The sequence below is a fragment of the Pomacea canaliculata genome, linkage group LG11 (assembly GCF_003073045.1).
Source record: "Pomacea canaliculata isolate SZHN2017 linkage group LG11, ASM307304v1, whole genome shotgun sequence".
Classification (NCBI taxonomy): Eukaryota; Metazoa; Mollusca; class Gastropoda; order Architaenioglossa; family Ampullariidae; genus Pomacea; species Pomacea canaliculata.
The window spans coordinates 13,188,868-13,209,134 of NC_037600.1; the positions used below are offsets into that span (position 1 = coordinate 13,188,868).

The following is a 20,267-nucleotide window of genomic DNA, read 5'->3' on the forward strand; positions in this document are numbered from 1 at the left end:
ACAAGAAATTGGTTTTTATTCTAATTTCTCGTAGAGCCAGACGAATTTCGCGGTTCGGAGCCATCAATGTAGCGCAGTTTTCATTGGTGGAATATATGGTTGGCAAGGGAAGCCTTGGAAGCTCCCCGGGTTGCTGACATCGACCGTCGCGCAGACCTTTCCCTGACCCATTTCTCAGCTAAGCGAGGGTCTGGGGACTCTCATGCAGCAGGGATTGAGACAGTGATTTAGCAAAGACAAAAAACGAGTTAAGCAAGTCATCTTAAGACCAAAATTTATGACGGCCTATGCTACGCAGCTCTGTACCCTGCCTATTGTCCGGGTAGTAATGGGTCGTTTTCACTCACGTGATACACACGTTAGCAACGAGGCGCTGTCCGCCATCTTCCTTCCCTAACGCTTCGCGTTTCTTCAGCGGCTCTATATCGGCTTGTGTCACGACACCGCTAGCGTCTCTCGAGCACACCAGCGGAGTCGGACAATTGCGTGCTCTTTCACTCAAATAAACAAAACGATTTTGCCTATACGAGTCTGCCTATGTTTATTAATAAAAAAAAATAAATAAATAAAAAAACCCTATGAAAACACAGTCACTATAACAATGGCTCTTCCTTTCGTCAAACACATTTACCAAGTCCACCGAACTCCTTGCACACTATTAAAACTCACTGTCTTGGCAATGTCTCCTCTAACACAATCACACAAAATCCTGTATCTATTACTATTCAAACTCACTGTCTTGGCAATGGTTCTTCTAACACAATCACATATCTCCACTGAATCTTCTACACATTATGAAGCATACTGTCTTGGCAATGGCTCTTCTAGCACAATCACACATCTCCAGTGAATCTTCTACACATTATGAAGCACACTGTCTTGGCAATGGCTCTTCTAGCACAATCACACATCTCCAGTGAATCTTCTACACATTATGAAGCACACTGTCTTGGCAATGGCTCTTCTAGCACAATCGCAAAAATCCACGGAATCTACTATTAAAACTCACTGTCTTGGCAATCAAACTTTCGACTAACACAACCTCCAAACTAAAATGTACTCGATCTCTTACACACTAGTGAGACACACTGTCTAGCAAATGGCTCTCTACTCTTAAACAAGCGTCCACCTCTCTCCGAATCCTTTTCTCTTCTCCCTATTTAAAACACACTGTCCCGGCAGTGGCTTCTCCCTTCAATAAGAAACACAATCCTCCTCCCCTTCATTAAGTGTCCAGTTTCACCTCCTCTCACTCATTGCTTGCTACCCCCAATCTCCAGTCACACCTTTTCTTTCTTTCTTCTTTAACATCAAACAAGAACCTTTGGCACATTCAAATGCATATTTATTAATTCTTTTCAGAAAATTTTGTGTCTGCTGAAGAACATAACTTAAAAAAAATCATTACAGGGTAAGAAGGAAACATATCAAAATCCCAATCTAAATAACATCACTGATATGGATTACTAAGAAAACTATTGGTTAGGTAATCTAAAATCCACAAAAGAAGCTCTGGCATCAATATTGCTCTGAATTAGCTTCTGAGGAAGCAAACGGCATTTGCATTCAAATGACAATAACATTTGATTCAATTATACATGTTTGAGTAGGCCTGTTAATAAGCAAAAATTATTAACAATATTCTGTCAACAGCAAATATTTTGATCAACATCATACAAAGCATGACATCTCCAGCAAAGAACAAATTCTATATTGTTCACAGTTTCACATCAATTTACCAAGTAACTTATCTGATCAGTTGGATATCGTCATGCTATTATAAATAAAGTGCGAAAGAAAAAGAACTACAGTAAGGTAATTGTGCATTTTATATCTGAGAATAACTTCTCTGGTAATGTAAACATTTCCAGATTGCAAGCATGCATTCTGAAAATAAATGCTGATTTCAAACTAAAAAATTGCACTATAGCTACTCAATAGGCACTATGGATTTATGTAAATTTACAATGCAGCAACAAAGCCGAACTATTTTGTCTATGACTGGATTATCATCACCAGGCTTTGTTGCCATCAGGTCAATAGGCACTTTAGACTGCAAAATTCCAAACTTTCGGCCAGAAGCTCCGCCTTTAACCAAACTTATTTTATTTGAAACTATGTGACGTAAGCGCTTGCACGCACGTACGCACGCACCCAGCAGCTAAACAGATGCTACATAAAGAGAAGGAACAATTAACTGGTGACCAGCTAACCGTTGCGCCACCGGACGCACACATGCAAATCAAAGTAAAGTTCAAGGGTGATTGGTCAAAGGCCAGCTATCTGACCGACCCCTCCTCCAATCCCACCGCAACACCTCCTGCTCTGAACGATTTGGGGGAGTGCGTGGAAAAATGGAGAAAACGAAGGAATGTTTTCATCGATTCACATCACGGACCTGCAACTCCTAGTGAGGAGTATTGTCTTCCAAGAAGTTCGGACATCATTTACATATCACGTGATTATCACGTGATAGCACACTGTCGCATGATCGCCACCGACGCGGCAGACGATGGGTTTGTCGGTCGGTTGACTGGCTGAGTCCCCGCGCTCGCACAGCGAAAGCTGCACCCAAAGGAGAAGTTGCTTCGCAGCCTTCCTGCGCCGTTCATTGCTATTAGTGACTTTGCTGGGCATCTCCTGTCTCTCCATTGGTGAGTGTTGTGACTTTAATCGAACTATAGTTACTTTATTCCTTGTTACTCCTCAAGGAGCATAGGACCGGCTTGGGGCAGCCTCCCCTCCCCCTCAGTTCCCACGTCCTTTGCCTCGCTCGTAATTGAATTGGTTTGATATCATGTTTTGTATGGTGGTGTTTGGCCTTCATCTCGGGGTTAGGAATGTTACGGGAAGTTGCAGGGAAGTGGTTAACCACATTGTTGGATGACACGAGGTGCAGAACAACCACTGCCGACTGGACGAAAATGATATAAATAAATTAGATATTAATTAACCTGTTCGTCAGGGTTAACGGGCGTTCTCTCTCCTGAGACTGATCCAAACCACGACTTGTTGAATTTTCTTTCTTTGGAAGCGGGAAGGGGGGAGGGTTGCGTCGGAGAAGACAATGAAATAAATAAGAATGATTGCAGGAAAACACAAGGACCTCATACTTCCGTCCATGAGATTTTGATGTTTTATTTATTGTTTTGCACAGGTTAATTTTTACTGAAGAACCTTTACACGAGATGGCTATTAGACCTAGAGTGTCATTTGCCTTCTTTGGGTCCTGGATATGTGAAGAGGAAACTGACAGTCTTTGTCTTCCATCTGAGATCATCAAGTGCAGAGCTCGCGACTCTTCCACATTCCCCAAAATGTTTCGTAACATTAAAGAGGTCCTAGAATTGACAACAGACCCGGATTTTGAGATGGATGGGCCCAGGTTATAAGACATAAAGCGAGACTCAAAAAGGATTGAAGTTTTTCCCCGAGACGGGTGGGAAAAGAAAGAAGAAAAGAGTGATCCTCACATTGCTGCTGGTCACCCGCGAGTGAAACAGTCTGTTCCCTGGACGAGCTGAAGATAGACGAGAGGGAAGAGGATGACGGAGGGAAGCCGGACTTAAGCTGCCCGCAAGAACTGCCCCCACCCTCCATAGTAGAGCATGAGGAGTCGGGTAAAGTGTCTGATGGTTTGTCAGAGCACAGTCGTCAAAAACTCCCTTAGTGACCGGCCTACGAAGCGGAGAAAGAGCCCACCATGACCTCAAAGACAACAAGACTGCGCTCCTTCGGCAGAAGCCTGGTTGCTTACATCCTAATATTGAGTGGGATTACAGTTTCTGCAATGCCAAGTCCACTTCCTTGCAGAACAACTCAAAACTTCCCAAAACACTGTTTTTCTAAACTTCGCCAACAAGATCACTGCCCATGGGAACCCCACTGTTCGCAAAAAAAGTTTCAACGACCTACTGCTGCTCTTCTTTGAACCAAACCACGAGCTACCATTGTCAAGAGCAGACGAATTGCATCCTCCACGCACTGCGTACCGGAAGTAATTGTTGCGACCCGGCAAAAACCGTTGAGTTAAAAAGCTGACAACCTCGGTAACCCGCGCCTCACATTCGTGGAGTGTACAGATGGGTATTATGAGAATTCGCAGAGGTCCTCACCAGAAATAATTTCCCCACAGTGCCAGAAGCAGAAGACCACGTGCACTAAAGATGGCGAAAAGCTCCTGAAGGATGGAGGAACCACAGACGACCACCTGTGCGACTGTCAGCCAAATTACAGGTACATGGGCGCGGATATTGTCGAGTGCCAGCGAGGGTTCAGACTGGACAGTCCTTGCACTTGTGAGCCCTGTGCAGCGGGGCAGAGTCGGGATGAAAACAATAACTGTGTTCACGTGGGCTCAGCATCCACACCGGGCAATATCACACGTCACAGTCCTGTCAACGTCACTGAACCTACCCGGGGCGATGTGTCTGTCGACCCAAAGAAGAAACAAAAATGTCCTGAAGAGCAGAAGGGTACGTCACTCACTGTACTTGAAGGAATCGCTATCTTTTTTACGGTAGCCTTAGTGGTATTCTCTTTTGCTTCCTGTTGTTGTAAAGGACCTAGGAATATGATTCGTCTGTTTAACGGACTGAATCTGTAAGCTATGATTGTTGCTTGTAAGAACCCACATACATGAAGGTATTTATCTGTATGTCAACATCATATGCACTGATAATTTGTCTCTGTATATCATCCTGCTTTTTTTCAGTGAAGTAAACTGTTTTTGGCCTTGTAATTTTAGTGGGAGAAAAAGGTTTAGCTCTCTGTGTCCTACCTTTAAATGTTCATGTAGTAGTATGTTTTTTTCAGCTTAGTAATAGAACTCGACTGTTTTATTTTGTGAATGATAAATTTTTGATTTTTCACTGGCCGTTCATCAGGCACTGACGACTAGAAAACAATAACCAGCTTTTTTTTAAATGTTCTACCAGTTGTTGCATGATTAGTTTTTTTTTAGCTCTTTGTGTCCTACCTTTAAATTTTCATGTAGTAATTTGTTTTTCCAGCTTAGTAATCCACACAACAGATAACTCAACTGACTGTTTATTTTGTGATGGAATGATAAATCTTTGATTTTTCACTGGCCGTTCATCAGACACTGACGACTAGAGAAATAATAACCAGTTTTTTTTAATGTTCTACTAATTGTTGCATGATAAGTTGTTTGTTTTTTTTTAGCTCTTTGTGTCCTACCTTTAAATTTTCATGCAGTAATTTGTTTTTCTAGCTTAGTAGAGAAATAATAACCAGCTTTTTAAATGTTCTACCAGTTGTTGCATGATTAGTTTTTTTTAATGTTTCTTTAAAATCTGCTTGCATAGATGTCTTCTTCTTCTTCTTCGTCGTTCACTCAAATGGACACGCCTGCCTCCTGCACGAATGATGCTGTGCGCCGCAGGTCCTCCAGGCTGCCGTGTAGCTTCCTCAATACTGGCGTCTCATCAGTCCAAATGCGCGGTGCCTGAGTTCTTCGTGCATAGGACATTCTTGCAGTAGATAGTGCTGTTGTCTGACTGCCTGTCTGGCACGGGCACTGGTCTGTCTGGCCGATCCGGAGCTTGGTGTAAAGGTGGTAATTGAGACGGTTGTGGCCTGTCCTCAGCCTGAAAATAATGACCTGCTCAGCTCTTGTAAGCAGGTAGTACGGGTCATTTCGGTTGAAACGTGGGTTCTGCCTGCAGCCACACTTGTTTGTGCTGTTTGGCCTTGATGATGGATTTGACTTCGCTGTAGGTGTGGACCTGTCTTGCTGCTCTTTTTTGGATCCTTTCCTTGGCAAGAGTGTCTGCGGCTTCGTTGCCAAAAATCCCACAGTGGGAGGGAATCCACTGTTATTAAGACGAAACTGTGCAGTCTCCGCATAAGGAGGAGAGAGCAGTGGACAGGTCGTTCAGTTTCTTGTCTCTGGCAGTCTGTAAGGCCTGCAGGACAGACAGTGCGTCCGTAAAGAAGACGACGTTGTTGGAGGTGTCTGGCTGTTTTCAACGTGGGTGGCACCGGGTCTGAATAGCAACTGCTTCAGCCTTCGAAGTTGGTGGAGTAGAGGCCGGTTGCGAGAGAAAGACGGTCTTCTTTCTCCTGGGTACCTGATGTAAATTCCGGCGCCAACCATTTTTTCCACGGCTTGTTCGGCTGACCCGTCAGTGAAACACGTGAGTCCATTGATCTTGTGGGGAAGTTGTTGTGGATATACTCCATAGTACAGGACTTCTTCACAGCGTCTAGGGAGTCTTTCTTTGCTGACACCAGGGATGCTGCAGTGAATCAGGAGGGAAAGCAGTTTCATTCCATGCTGGGTTTGTCCGGCACAGGGGGATATATCTCTCTGAGTCCCCGTGTTCCAAGATGTCTCGGTGTTTTCGTTCAACGGATCCTAGCCTGGTGGATGAAACTTCCCCTTTTCAACCTTCCCTTCGTCGGCTGAGCCAGTCTGTTTCTCATGGGGTGATTTGGAAGTCTCTTGAACTTGGCGGCTTGGACGAGCATCTTTGTGTCACGTCGGTCCTCAAGTGATTCCAACCCTGTGATTGTCTCCAGTTCTTGTATGGGCGTAGACCCTCATGGCTCCAGTGATGAGTCTGGCTGCTTGGTTCTGAACCTTGCTAACCTTCTCAAAGTTGGATTTTGCTGCTGTGCCCCATGCTGTCATGCCATACTCTAGGACTGGTCTGACTCTTCCGGTGTTACAGCTTCTTGAGGATTCTGTCATCCGCGCCCCAGTTCGTGCCAGCCAACTTCTTCATAATTGCAAGTCGCACCTTGGCTCTGGCTTCGACCTTCTTGGTCTGAGGCTTCCATGTAAGTCTCTTATCGAAGGTTACCCCAAGGTAGGTAGGGTTGTCCTCCAGTGGGAGAATCTGTCCATCGAACTTCAGAGTGGCCTTCTGTTCCCTAGTGGACAGACTAAAGATAGTGTAGGTGGTCTTTTTGGGGTTGACTTTGACAAGCCACCTTTTCGTAGTCCTGCAGGACATAAGCGCCTCTTGGAGTCGGTAGTTGGCAGTTGTCAGGTGTTCTTCTGTGCACCAAAGGACCAGGTCGTCTGCATAGATGGCTCCTTGGACATTTCGGGGGAGGTCCTTGATGATGTCGTTTATGAAGACAAGGAACAGGGTAGGACTGAGTACTCCCCCTTGAGGAACTCCTTCTCTCAGCGTTTCTTCGGCTGTATGTTCCACCAACGTGGACTCTGGCCTTCCTATTTTTCAGGTATTGAGAGATCCACTGGTACATACAGCCGGTTACGCCACACTTCTGGAGTTTCAACCTCAGTCCATCTTTCCAGACCTTGTCGAAGGCCTTTTCCATGTCTATCCACACCGTCAGCGTGTGCTTCTTGTCCTGGTAACCGTCTTCGATCTTCTGGGCAATGTATGCAACCTGGTCTTCAGTTGAGCGATGTTGTCTGAAGCCTGCTTGTTCTGGTGTAAGGATGTTGTTCTTTTCCAAGTGCCATGATAATCTGGTGTTGATGAGGCGCTCCATTAACTTGCCCACGCAACTGGTGAGGCTTATGGGTCTGTAACTGTCCACCTTCGCTCGGTCTTTGCCTTTCTTGTGGACGGGCACCATGTCTGCCTCTCGCCAGATTTGTGGGACATGGCCGCTGTTCCAGCTGTTGTTGAAGAGGTCGAGGAGTTTGGTCTTGGCTCGTGGGCCCAGGTGTTGCAGCATTTCATTGGTGACCTTATCTGGTCCAGGGGATTTCTTCTGACTTAGGGTCTTGACTGCTTCTTCAAACTCTTTCATGTTGAATGGTTTGTTCATATATTCTTCCTGGTGTTTTCGCTGGTTGAATTCTCTTCTTTCTTCATGAACTTGCTGTTTCTTTTCTTCTGGTACTGTGATGTTGCTGACCTCTTCATAGCTGTCAATGAAAGCGTTTGCTGCTTTTCTACCTGTTAGCATATCTTGTGCTTGTTGTATGACGATCGGTGCACTTCTAGTATCTTCATCATTCATCGCCCCTTGCCAGCTTCCATAACTTGTTTCCTTCTCTGTCTAGATTAGTTCCTCTGTCTTTTCTCTCCATCTCTTTCTTGCAGCTTCGTTGCAGGCTTTTCTGTATTTGGCGCTTGATTCTTTCAGTGCTATGTTGTTTTCTATGGTGGGGTCATTCTCAACCTTTTCCCTGATCTTGGAGACTTCATCTTCTAGTTCTTGGAGTTCTTCTGTCCAGTATGGCCTATAGTTCTTTCGTGCGCCTCTTGGTATTGCTTCTGAGGCAGCTTTTAAGATCGCCTTGTTGAATGCATCGATGGCACGGTTGATGTTCTGGTCCGCCACACGTATTCCTTTGGTGTACTGGTCTGACAATGAGACGAAAGTATCCCAGTTGGCTTTCTTGTAATTCCACCTGGGAAATGTCTTTGAATCTTGGGGCCTGTACTGCAAGTTGATGGCCAGTTTGACTGGTCTGTGGTCGCTGCGCCTAACTGGTTCTGTACCCCTCTGGTTGTTTTCTTGGAGAGGTCGTCAGTGGCGAAAGCAAGGTCAGGGGTCGTTGAGGAGACCCATCTGCGCGAGAAGAAAGTCGGTGGGTCTTCTGGATCGTTCAACAGGATCATCTTGCTATCGATCTGCCAGTCCTCCACTTCTTCTCCTCTATATCCGTCTCGTCGTAGCCCCAACAGGTTGAGTGGCTGTTGAAGTCGCCGACAGCCAAGCAGTTTTTCGGCAGGGATATCAAGAGTCTGCAGGGAAAGTTCTTTGTCGGGTGGGCAGTACAGGTTGAAGATAGTGAGCACAGTGCTGTCTACTGTAATCTTGACTCCATTTATTTCAGCTTGCTGATTCGTGTCCACTTGGAAATCTCTTGCTGGGATGTTATTCTTTACAAGAATCAGCACACCTCCCTTGTGTCTTCCTTCTCTGTCCATCCTGAAGGTTTGGTAACCTCTGATGGTAAATCTGTGGTTGGGGTTCAGGTGTGTGTTTCTTGAATACAGGCCACATCTATTTTTTCAGCATGTAGTCTTTCGGTGAGGGCTAATTTTTTGTTGTAAACGCCCTCGGCGTTCCACTGTAGGATGTTGAGAGCCTCAGGGTCTCTTCTGTGGTTGTTGTTCCTTTTCGGCCAGTAGCCATTTCCCTCCGCCTCCGAAGCCTGGCTCCTCGCATCGGGGCGTGGTGACCACCAGTATCATGGGGTGGGCCCTGTTGAGGCGCAGGGCCGCACTTCGCCCGCCTGGCGGGACCCACAGGCAAAGCACCATATCGTTTAGAGTGAGCGTTGTCCATTCCATGCGAGTGTCAGTGCGTTGTGCTGCCGTTAAGCGCACGATGGCCCAGCACATCCGTCTTTCGGCGTCAGTTTTCTTTTCCGAGTGTCTTTCTCGTAGAGAGACTTGCCGTCCAAGGCTAACGACCATCCTCTGGCCGGGTGCAACACTTTAGTCTGGCCTCTACCCTGACAGACCTGTTCGGCTTGGTTGGACCTGCCAGGAGCACAAGGCTCCCGCCGACATAGCTCTGTGGGTCGACGAGGCACACAAGCCACCACACCACTACAAGGTAAGTTGCACCAATTGGTGGTGGCATAGATGTAATCTGCGCAATAAAGAAAGGCTTTAAAAATTGTCTAGATGTGTTTCTTTTCTGAGACAAATTGTGACATAGATGCTGTTAGAAATGTGTGCGTGTGCGTGAGTGCATGCATTTGCGGATGTCAGTGCCAAATAAAATTAGTCGCTGGCTATCATTTAACACAAGGAGATCAAAACAATCTTGAACGAGCTTTGAAAACTCCGATGGTTCAAATGTCCTTGTAACCTCCTACACCAGATCGTGTTTGAACGTTGGTGAATGTTCAGTCCTGCGACACCAGCCACAGTGTCACAACACACTCCTCACCCTCCTACACCCCCACCAGGCCACCACCACTTGCTTCTTAATTTGAGTTGGTGTCGTCGCATAGCTATTGAAACATTCTCGCAATTGCTTTCTCTCTCTCTTTTTTTTTTTTTTGCAGCACCTGAGCACGCAGTCTTAATCTTTTCAACACAAAGAACACAACATTCAAACGACTCATTTGCCTCGACTTTATTCGAGGCGCCGAGTAAAATCCTTTGTGGTTGCCGCAGCCTGTGAAGATCGCAAAGAATTGATGGTACGTGTGTCTACACCGTGTCTTCCCTCGCTCGCAGAAAGCAGACAGCCTCTCTACCCCACCCCACCCACCCTTTTACTGTCATACCACTTTGGCTCAATGCCAAAATTACTCCCCATCCTGTTTGTGCCATCGCGAAGTTGTGTCAAGCTCGCACATACGCAACAGCAGTTAAGGGAAGCAAAAACAAGAAGAAGAAAAAAGGCATAAAAGGGCGCAGACTGCGGCAGATGTCTCTGTCTCAAAGTGTATCTGACTCATCTCGCGGATTTGCCAACAATTACTTATTATAAAGAGTGAAGGACCCGTAACAGCGTTGGGGGAGGGGGTTGTGCAAAATATGAATGTAGTAAAATAAATTTATGTGAAATATACTGGGAACTGTGAAGTGTGACTGAACACTTTACTTGAATGACCCGTACTTGCTTTGCCATACAAAACCCACATACATGTGCTACTTGAGGACATCTTTGCTCATGAATCTCCGTCAATGGGGCTGTAAATGCATTTTTTTTTTAAAACTGTTTATCACGGAACTAATTTTTTAAGCCCCATGGAAGCCTTTATTGCGCAGACTACATCTATACAAGCAGATTCTAAAGAAACAGTAGACAATACAGTATTAAGGTTTCTGTATGGCAATTATTGCTGTATAAGCCAACCCCAAGTCTACTTACTGTTAGCAACACTAAACAGGATGTATTATTTGAAGAGGGCACTTGACAAAGGCGATTTGAAGATGGAGATATCACAGTGAATGTGACACTTTACTGAGCTCTGTTCGCCGCATGCCTCAATCATCCATTGTTTCGACGAGTTACCGACAACGACAACTAAACAGGAAATCCTTTGAGGTATTGACTGTTTACATTGCTGGCAGTTCAAAGTTTTCTCCGGAATCGTGCTGGATTTTCTCAGAGTGCCAAAAGCCTTGTCAGTTAGTGCGACTATGTGCTTGCAAAGGTTTCTCATCTTCAGAAATGCTTCTTCTTCGCCTATGAATTCTTCATAATTTTCTTCGATGTTTTCCTCGATAGCTTTTGAGCTTTAGTGAAATATTCACCAGCTGCCTCGTGAAGTTATGATACTTGTAGGAAATTGGGTGTAAACCAAAAGAATTGTGTTTCACGCTCTTCCAAAGTTTCTGCATTGTCACATGGTCACTTTTACTACAGTCCGTGGTCTTAGTATGGATGGCATCCAACGTTGTGGTCAACTCACGCACAGTGTCTGTGTGTTGCGGCGACTATCATCTGAATGGTACAAATGTATATACATGTACTCATCTCATGTCTTATGCCAATTTTTTTTTAATGGCTGATGATGAAACTGTACTTCACCCTACTTTGAACGGGCCCCCGAGTTGAAAGTTAGATAAGGGATAGCCTTCGTGCACAAAGCGGGCACAACACTGCAACTCATATATCAAAGGCTGTAACAAAGTCTAGGCTTTATAAATCGTTAAACTAACCTGGCTCTGAAAGGGAAAAAAATAGTGGTAACGGGAGGGGTGGTTGTACAATACCGCCTGCTTTTATGCAAATTGCTCAGCTGGAACAAATTGGCTACAGGCCAGAAAATGACGGACTCCAAAATCAATCTACAATACAAACAACTTTATTGATCTCCATGGACAATTCAAGGTAGTGATAGTACTAGCAATAATATACATATACATGATATAAAAAGAGATAATATAAACGTACATATTGAAATAGTATCTCTCTTGCACACACACACACTCCCAACAGCAGATACAGTTGGTGACCCCAGGTCACCTCAGCCTAGCACAAGATGACGGCCAGTAGAGTTTATCAAGTGAATGACACGTGGAATGAATGAATTGCGGTGATGATTGGTTCTACATACAAACATCGCGTAACTAAAGCCAGACTACAAGAGTGAAAATTCACATGCCAACACATGATCAGAAATAGTAAGAGTGAGAACTCACTTGCCAACACATCATCTGAAATACAGTGGATGCATGATGCTTTCCTGACGATTTGCTGATGGCATATGGCTGCCAACCCTCTGTCTGGTTTCGCTGATCTTAGAACATATATTAACAGGGGAGACAAGACTGTTTGTGCTCACTAGGGAGATCGAGGCTGTGGAACCAAGATATGAAAGAAAAAGTGATGAGACTTTCAATTAAGGACTGATAAAACCGAGTGAGGAGGACAGAGCTGATGGAGAAAGATCTGAGTTTCCGTGATGTTGGCTCTTACAGAGGATCATGTCAGTGTTGATGTCCCATTTAAGCTTGTTGTCAAAGATTCTACCTATATATTTGTAAGAATCGACTACTTCGATAACATCATCATAGATAATGCACAACGTTAAAGCAGTTTCTTTCATTGTTTTTTTTTTTTTTGTTTGTTTTAAAATAAAGTGAGATCTTAGAAAGTGTCAATGACTGTCACAACCATCACGAAGACGATAACGTATAGTCAGGTTTAATATATCGATGCACCTCATGGGTGTAACTCTGCCACAACATGGTTCCATGGTACAAGGAAGACACCCCCTCCCCAGACAAGGTTCTAACCGACATTTGATAATTTTAGTATAAAATCTGAGCAACAAGAAAACCTGGCCGAGACAGGGCCAGTGAAGAAACAGACTGTGTCAATATTTTCGGGAAAAAATTGTTAAGAAACTTTTTCTTCATTCCACACATTGATGAGAGCGTGGCCCACAACTAGGCTAACACCTGAAATTTGAATTCGACCTTTCAAACAACAGTGGGACGATATTTTGGATTCGTTCAGCAGCAATCGTAAGTTCTCGTCCTCTTGGCATCTGTGAACTGCAACAAAACTCAGACAAAACCTTCGTGAGTCTTTGCTGAAAAAGACTGAAGGTAAAACTGAAGGAAAATTTTACCAGAAAATTTTACCAGTGCGCTGAAGTCAAGGCAAAATGCAAGTGGTCTGAAGCAGTTTTCGTGATTTGAATAAGTGAAAGATGTGGTTTCTCAGTCTAAACTAAAGCAGCACCAGAAGAAAAGATAAGATTGAATTGTGAGGTTCGTTTCAAAAAGAATTGAAATTAATAATGATCAAATAAGCCCAACAAATGTGGGACCATGAGTGGATATGGGTTGTGACTCCCAGTGCTGCAGGCTGACAAGGTGTAGAAAGATGCAGGTCTTGAAGATGTTGACGACTCTTCATAACACTGGGCCTTGGTCAGCATCTTCCTTTATAGAGAACATCAGCAAATACCACGAGACGACGACAGCAACAGCTGTGACAACATGACTACACGAGCCAAGGAACATCACACCTTCGTTAACCCTTCATTAACACCCTCGTTAACCCTTCACCATGCAGTCTTCTGTGTCCCGATGAGCAAAGGGACAAAACAACAGCTGGTCACCAACATGAGGTCACATGATCTTGCCATTCTCCACCTTGGTTTACGCAGGGTTTTTAAAATTTTAATTTCGACCCTCTGCAAACGGAGGATCATCTGCATGACCAATATATGCTCTCGGGTAGGTAAGTATGCGAGTGCGTTTATAATTGTGTGTGTTGATGTTTGCGACTGTGTAGTGTCACGGAACGAGCTCGTATATAGCTAAACAGAAGAGTGCTGGGAGTGTATAATCTTCATACTTTGATTGTAAGATTTGTGAAAGGTAAGCCGAAATGGTAAGCCCCCTTATTGTCTAATGACCTTTTAATTGCTATTCGATCAGTGGGTGAATGGATGATTATTTTCCTGTTGTGATTGATCGGGGGCCAGTGCCCTGGATGTCAACATTGCGTCTTTCGTTATAGATGTTCATCGATCGCCTTTAGAACGATGTGTTGAGGCGAATTGTTGACAAATAAGAATTTGTGTTGTAGTGTGTAAAGTCCTGAGATACTCGATAACGAAATGAACATGATGTGGGGGCAGTGGGCAGCCTCAGACAATCGTTTTGTTGTGTGTTGAAAGAACGTGCACTTGGCTGGCTGAGTGTGTTGTCAGACCACCCTTAAATTGCCGTGACAATGTGTGTGTGTGCACGCGCGCGCGTGTGTGTTGTCAAACTGTGAAAGGCGCACTCTCATTGCACCATAGAGTCGCAACAATTTTTTTTTAATTTTTTTTTTGAGCTAGTGGGTGTGCCGAGAAGGTAAAGCAACTGCGCAGTTGACTCGGCGCGGCAGATTCGCTGACTCATTATACGACTGTGGCTCAAGTACATGTGACACAGCTCTTCCTTTCCTCTTCATCCACTCGGCCAACATGACAGTCAAAAACAGTCTAACGTACTCGTGGTGTAGCCTCCAAACATATCACTCTTTTCTCTGGAGAATTCTACTCCTGAATTCACATGGAGGAAACTTTCTTGGAAGTAGCCTGTGTCACGACATGACCCTGTGACAGCAGAGGACTTGTGACACATTTCCACATATAAAACTATGCTCAGGTATGTATAAACTCGAACAGTTCTCTCTGTTCCGATTGCTGTTACCTACAGTGCGCTTAGACTGTCTACATTTGGGTTATTTTATTAAAAGCTGTGATTTGCGTTTGGGATTTAATCCATTATAATCACTCAACCCTATCATCTATATGTGTATAAATATAGAACAACGTAATAAGCAGTAGAGAGTTGTTTATTATCGGTTAGGTTTCGCTGTTTCAAGTTACCCACAATTCTCAGTAAAGTTGACAATTTAAAACCATCTGTACTTAACTCGCCAATCTAGCCTGATATCCAGTACTCCCTATTTCCCCTGATCCTTATGTAATGTCTGTATGACCTGAACCCCCCTGACACATGTCACTTGACTGCCAGGTATGTAAGGGGGGAAAAAAGAGACTGAAATCATTTGTACTCTCTGCAGTTCGGTTGCTCAACCACACAGGGACTGTCTGTTGCGTGTATCTGTTTGTGTGTGTGCACGAACATGGGTGGCAGGTGTTGTAAGTGTGGTCTTGATGTAAGAATGTATAATGTTTGTAAGGTGTGCTTGATCACGAACTAATATACTAAAATACACGTCCTCCACCTGTAGCTAGCAGTTCGTGTGTTTTTATTTTTGTAACTTGTGTACTTAATTAAAGCACACTTCTCAGGTTACAGTGAGCTTCGATTACATGGCATGGAAAAAAAGCAGGAAAAGATTCTCTCCTTCTGCATAAAATCGAAATTTTTTTTAAAATGCATGAATGAAGTACAACAAACAAACATTATAGAGTTAAGTTTGAAATTGTGCTTAAGTGAAGATTAAACAAAAAAGTTGAAACAAAAGGGCGCAGGATCGGTTGGAAAACAAATCAGCATGAATCCAAGGTCAAGGTTTAAAGTATACTGGCTCTGAGTCTTATATCAGCAGTTTTGAATAAAGTACCTGCTCTTTTCCTCTCTGCATGCATGACTAATTTTTAATATCATTTCCTTTCTCTCGGGCGATAAACAGCACCAGGTGGCAGACAGTCAATAAAGTTTGTTATTCATGTCCGTTTCGCTTATCAATTCTCGTTAGAGTTGATCAGTTGTCATTACATTGAGATCATTTTATAAAAATCACAAATAAGTGTAATATTAGACACAGATCAATGGCCCAGGCCTCATGGTAATTGTCACACATTGCCGACAAGCAAACGGGATATCCAGCTGTCATCTGACACTTTGACCTTTTTGCTTTGAGGGGAGCAAACCAGCTGCGACATTATGTTGTTTATATTAAAAATAGTTAAACAATTAAGCTGTAAGTTGCTCCAGCTCCCTCTCCTTGTTTTTCCTTTCCTTGGACCATAATTAGAAAACTCGAAGCGGTAGATAAAAAACAACAAAACAAACAAAAAATGACTGATCTTGACAAAACTGACTTGCATGTTTTTTAACATTAGTTAATGATGTTATTTTCTTTTTGGCAGCCCTAAAAACAAACAGACACTTATCCTGTTGAATTGCTTGTATTTGTGAGTCCTTTAAATGTCGTATACTTGCGCAGGTGTCAGTGTATGCTATTCTTTGAAAGTGGGCGAGTCGGCAATTAATGTACTAATCCACCTCACCCCTGAGCCAAAAATACGAAAGAAAAAAAGTGTGATGGTTTATTTCCAGCATTGTTTGCTGACTCACCCATTTCTTCCTGTAATTGTGTAACTCTAGAGCAGGTTTCCCCAACCTACGGCCTGTGAAGGTGCTTAATTTCATTGTTAACTTCAGCATGATTCTGGCAAATCCGCCATGTTCTGGTCCGCGAGATTTTTATATCGTGTGGGGTGCGGCTCTCAGGCGAGAAAAGGCAGGGCACCATTGTCTTAGAGAGTTACAGCAAAGACTGCAGTTAACTTACTACTGTCAATAATTCTTTAAAAATCACAAAATGTCATTGATGCCGAATAGTTGAGCTACAAAATTTGCCAAAAATAGCGAGTTCATTTGTTGAAATAGACTCAATTTACAAATGAATAATCAGATCACCGGAAGGAAAGAAGAAACAAACAAAAAAGTGGATAATTAAACTGATCAGTGGCCACCTCTGCAGTTATGCACTGAAATGTTTTAGGTAGGGAAATGTGGAAGATCCTTAAGCAGCGAAAATAAACACCACGTGGATGTATCATCCAGGGGAAATGTTTGCAAACACATGACTATCCAAAGTGTATACACAATCACTTTTTCTAGCTTAAGTCTAATTCATATTTTATAAGAGTTGCATAAGCGATGAGTGGAGAGTTTCGTGATGATGATGATGATGATGATAATGATCTTCTTTTTGTTTCTAGGATGGACAATCAGCTTCAACAGTTGGCCCCAACAGCCATTCTGCTAGGATTCGCCATCCTTATGATATGTTGTAGAACAAATGCACTCAGATACATCACAACATCACAGATTCTTCCATCGGAGTGCTGGCGTCAGATTCAACTCGTGTCTGGTTGCCCCACACGAGATCAAGAACAAGATGAACTTTACTGGGCCTCCCTGAGTAGGATGTGCTGCCAGGCCTACCCAGAAACAATTCTGCACTGTCAGATCATTGCTGACAGCATTTTTCCAGCCTGTTTTCGCAGAATGACAGTGAAGAAAGGCTATTTCATGGAAATAGAGGCCAACACCACTGGGAACCCTGTGTTAAAGGTTCGACCTTGCAGCGAGGGTTATTTTGAAGTCAGGGAAAGACAATCCGATACTCTGAGGTACCCATACTGCCTAGAGGGGAAGTCCACCTGTAGAGAAAACGGTCAGATGCTGCTGTGTCGAGGCGGAAGTGAAGAGGATGATATCTGCATCTGCAGCCATGACTACACGCCCCATCCGAACACCTCAGACTGTCAGCGGGGGTTTAACCAGCACAGTGGGTGTCGGTGTGTGAAACAGCTTTGTCCCAATGGAACGAGGCGACTCCTATCAGAAAACAGTGAAATTAGCTGTAAAAATGTCTCGAGGGAGTTCAACTATACTTGTTATCCTATTCCTGAAGAAGACAGTCTGAAACCCTGTGATGAGGTAACCAAGAGCCACCCTGATGATGAACAAGACCAACGAAGGAAGAAAGGAGTCTTGGAGGAAAGAGGACATTCCTACTCGTCATCTGATGTACTTATAGCTGTGTTGACTTGTGTAGTAGTGATAGGACTTGCTGCAGCTGCTGTAATATATTTCTTATGGAGAAGAAACTCTGGGACCTATATCATCTTAAATAAGCCAGATCTGTTTAAAAAACCCACAGACGCTTGACGAAATGTAAACTATAGGTGTGTCCTTCTTGAAGATCTTGGGCCTGTCCAGGTTGTAGGCTGATAGCAAACATTCCTCTAGTGCAGACCTGGGCAAACGCCGGCCCACGGGCCGGATCCGGCCCGCCTCCTGTCTCTGACCGGCCCGCCCGCTGGCCCGCCCGCCAGTATATAAACTATATATACAGTATTGGGTAAAACTGAGTTAACTATATTAGTCCGGCCCTTTAAAACCATCCCAGTTTCTCATGCGGCCCCTTGGGAAAATGAATTGCCCACCCCTGCTCTAGTGGAAAAAGTGAGATCTTAGTCGGAAATAATCTGGACAAATGGAAAAATTGTTAAGAAAATGAAGCTCTGCAAAATGCTTGTCCATGAGGGCCTTGACAAAGCAAGCTTGTCCTAAAATGAAAACAAAAAAACCACATAGGAATGAAATCTTAAAGTTAGTACAATGGTGTCACAGATGACAAAAACCAGGAGAATATAATAAAAAAGCGATACATCCAAAAATGTCGGGACCTCAAAGTCCGAGACACAAGTAAATAAACAAACTGCACCATACATGTTGGTTTTACGCTATTGTCTGAAATTCCACATCTTTCTTTTCCCACCTCTCCACCCTCCCCCTCAAAAACCCCATTGATATTACTGAAAAATATTACAGGCGCTGATAACTTACATTTCACACCCTTCCTTGGTAGTGTGTGCGGGCTAATTTGTCCTTCTGGTCCCTAGAGTGTCACTGTCTAGTATAACCTATCTTTCTTCTTATCTTCGAATGCCTGCTAGCTGAATCCCACACAAAGCGTACCATATGTTGTTCAAAATGCATCTTCAAAACAAAAGAACGTGGGCATCTGATGTCTTCATTTTACTGTATAAATATGGTTTTGGGTATGTGTGGGAAAATCAGGGTGTGGAAGATGTGAAAGTGTAATTCAGGGAGTTAAAACGAAGGCTTCTTGATAACTGGTATCAAGTTTGGCATGGAAGTATTAGAAAGTTTCAGTTGTAGATCGTTTTCATTTTATCGAACCTTTAAATCTACTTTTTCTTCATGTAAAATCTGAACAATGTCCAGTACATAGGGATCGGTAATGCTTAAACATGTTTTTGACTCGGGGTTTCATGTCTGAAGCCACATTGTCTGCATTTTGGGAACAACCAAACTGACAATCCAAATATCCTGTCATGTCCCTTCTGTTTCGGTGTTGTAGAGTCGGAATTGCAATTGGTATGTCCAAAATATATAGTGTATTAAGAAAGAAATTTATACCTAAAAAGTATTATCACTATCCATCTACTTTCTGTTTATCCGTGCTACTAGCAAATACTAGTAAGCATATAGTTAATGATGTAGCAAATTACATGTATGAGGCATTTGAGCTACGAAATTTAACTGATAGGTTATCATACTGATTGTGCAGCTTAGGATGTATGTTTTATTGTATCTTTTTATATTGTACTGCATACTGTTTGGATTCCCCTTGAAATGGCCACAAGGCCTCTTCCATCAATCAACCTACTTTTTTCACTTTAGTGTTCTATAGGTAACTTATCCTGCTACCTTGTTATCTTTCAAACCAAAAAAGCAATCACTTACCCAAAGCTTTCAACATATGTGCTTGGCCAGTTTTAAAGATTGTGTGTGAATATTTTGTATAAGTACTGGAACTGAACCTGCGGATGTAGTTAAGTATATACATACGTGATCCATGTGTTTATATACATTTTCAGTTGGATGTATTTATAATCTTACATGTACTTGTGTGTCTTTGTGTATGTGTGTGTGGGGGGCGCGTGTGTGTGTCCGAGCTCATCTATGTTTGCACCTTATTGTTTTTTGTATATGTGTATGGTTGAATATGTTTGCCAAGTACAACTTACAGTACAATGCTGAGCATTGCAGCCCGAGTACTGCTCAACTTTGTATCCAAAAGATCTAAATATGCATAGAACTGTACATGTACTTGATATTGAATCACATGGGACTGCAAGAAGCCCCCAAATATCTTGTAGGTAAAATATATTAAAATGTTTTCAATGTAGGATTGTTTGTATACTTTTGAAGCTTCAACTCAAAATATTGAGCTTCAAGAGGGGGGGGGGGGGAACCCACACTCATGTGAAGTAGCTAAAATATTTTGGAACAAGCTACTGAAAGTGTGACATCTGTCAAATAACATCAAATAAAGAGTGCTGTCGAAATGGTCTTAGAGTGCCAGGTGACATGACAAACCAGACAAGTTTGTGTTGCTTTGATGTTGTCAGATGTTGTTGCGAGTCCACTAGGGGAGATGACCACTCTCCATACGTAGTCTTCGGTTTTGTTCTTTGGTTTTGTACACCAGATACAAAATTCGGAGCAGTTTTCTCATGCACTTGATTTCTCAAATTTTGTTCCATGTTAACAAGCAGAGTTCACAACTTTTCATTAAATGCTAATTTTCGTTAC

The 20,267-nt window shown here is 43.3% G+C and overlaps 2 protein-coding genes and 1 long non-coding RNA gene across 4 annotated transcripts in view; 2 read left to right on the forward strand and 1 right to left on the reverse strand.

Annotated features, from left to right (window-relative positions):
• Positions 1-20,267, forward strand: part of LOC112575088 — a 111,231-nt gene that overhangs the window by 85,319 nt on the left and 5,645 nt on the right. The window lies entirely within an intron of this gene.
• Positions 1-20,267, reverse strand: part of LOC112575099 — a 98,521-nt gene that overhangs the window by 1,832 nt on the left and 76,422 nt on the right. The gene's annotated exons all lie outside the window — the stretch shown is intronic.
• LOC112575095 lies at positions 9,446-20,055 on the forward strand. 2 transcript variants are annotated; one of them, XM_025256674.1, is made up of 3 exons: positions 9,446-13,620; positions 14,228-14,540; positions 16,856-20,055. In XM_025256674.1, the coding sequence occupies exons 2-3, from the start codon at positions 14,533-14,535 to the stop codon at positions 17,808-17,810; spliced, it is 963 nt and encodes a 320-aa protein (XP_025112459.1). In that variant the 5' UTR covers positions 9,446-13,620; positions 14,228-14,532; the 3' UTR covers positions 17,811-20,055. The 2 variants fall into 2 exon arrangements, with proteins under 2 accessions (XP_025112459.1, XP_025112458.1); XM_025256673.1 differs by having other exon boundaries at positions 9,446-14,540.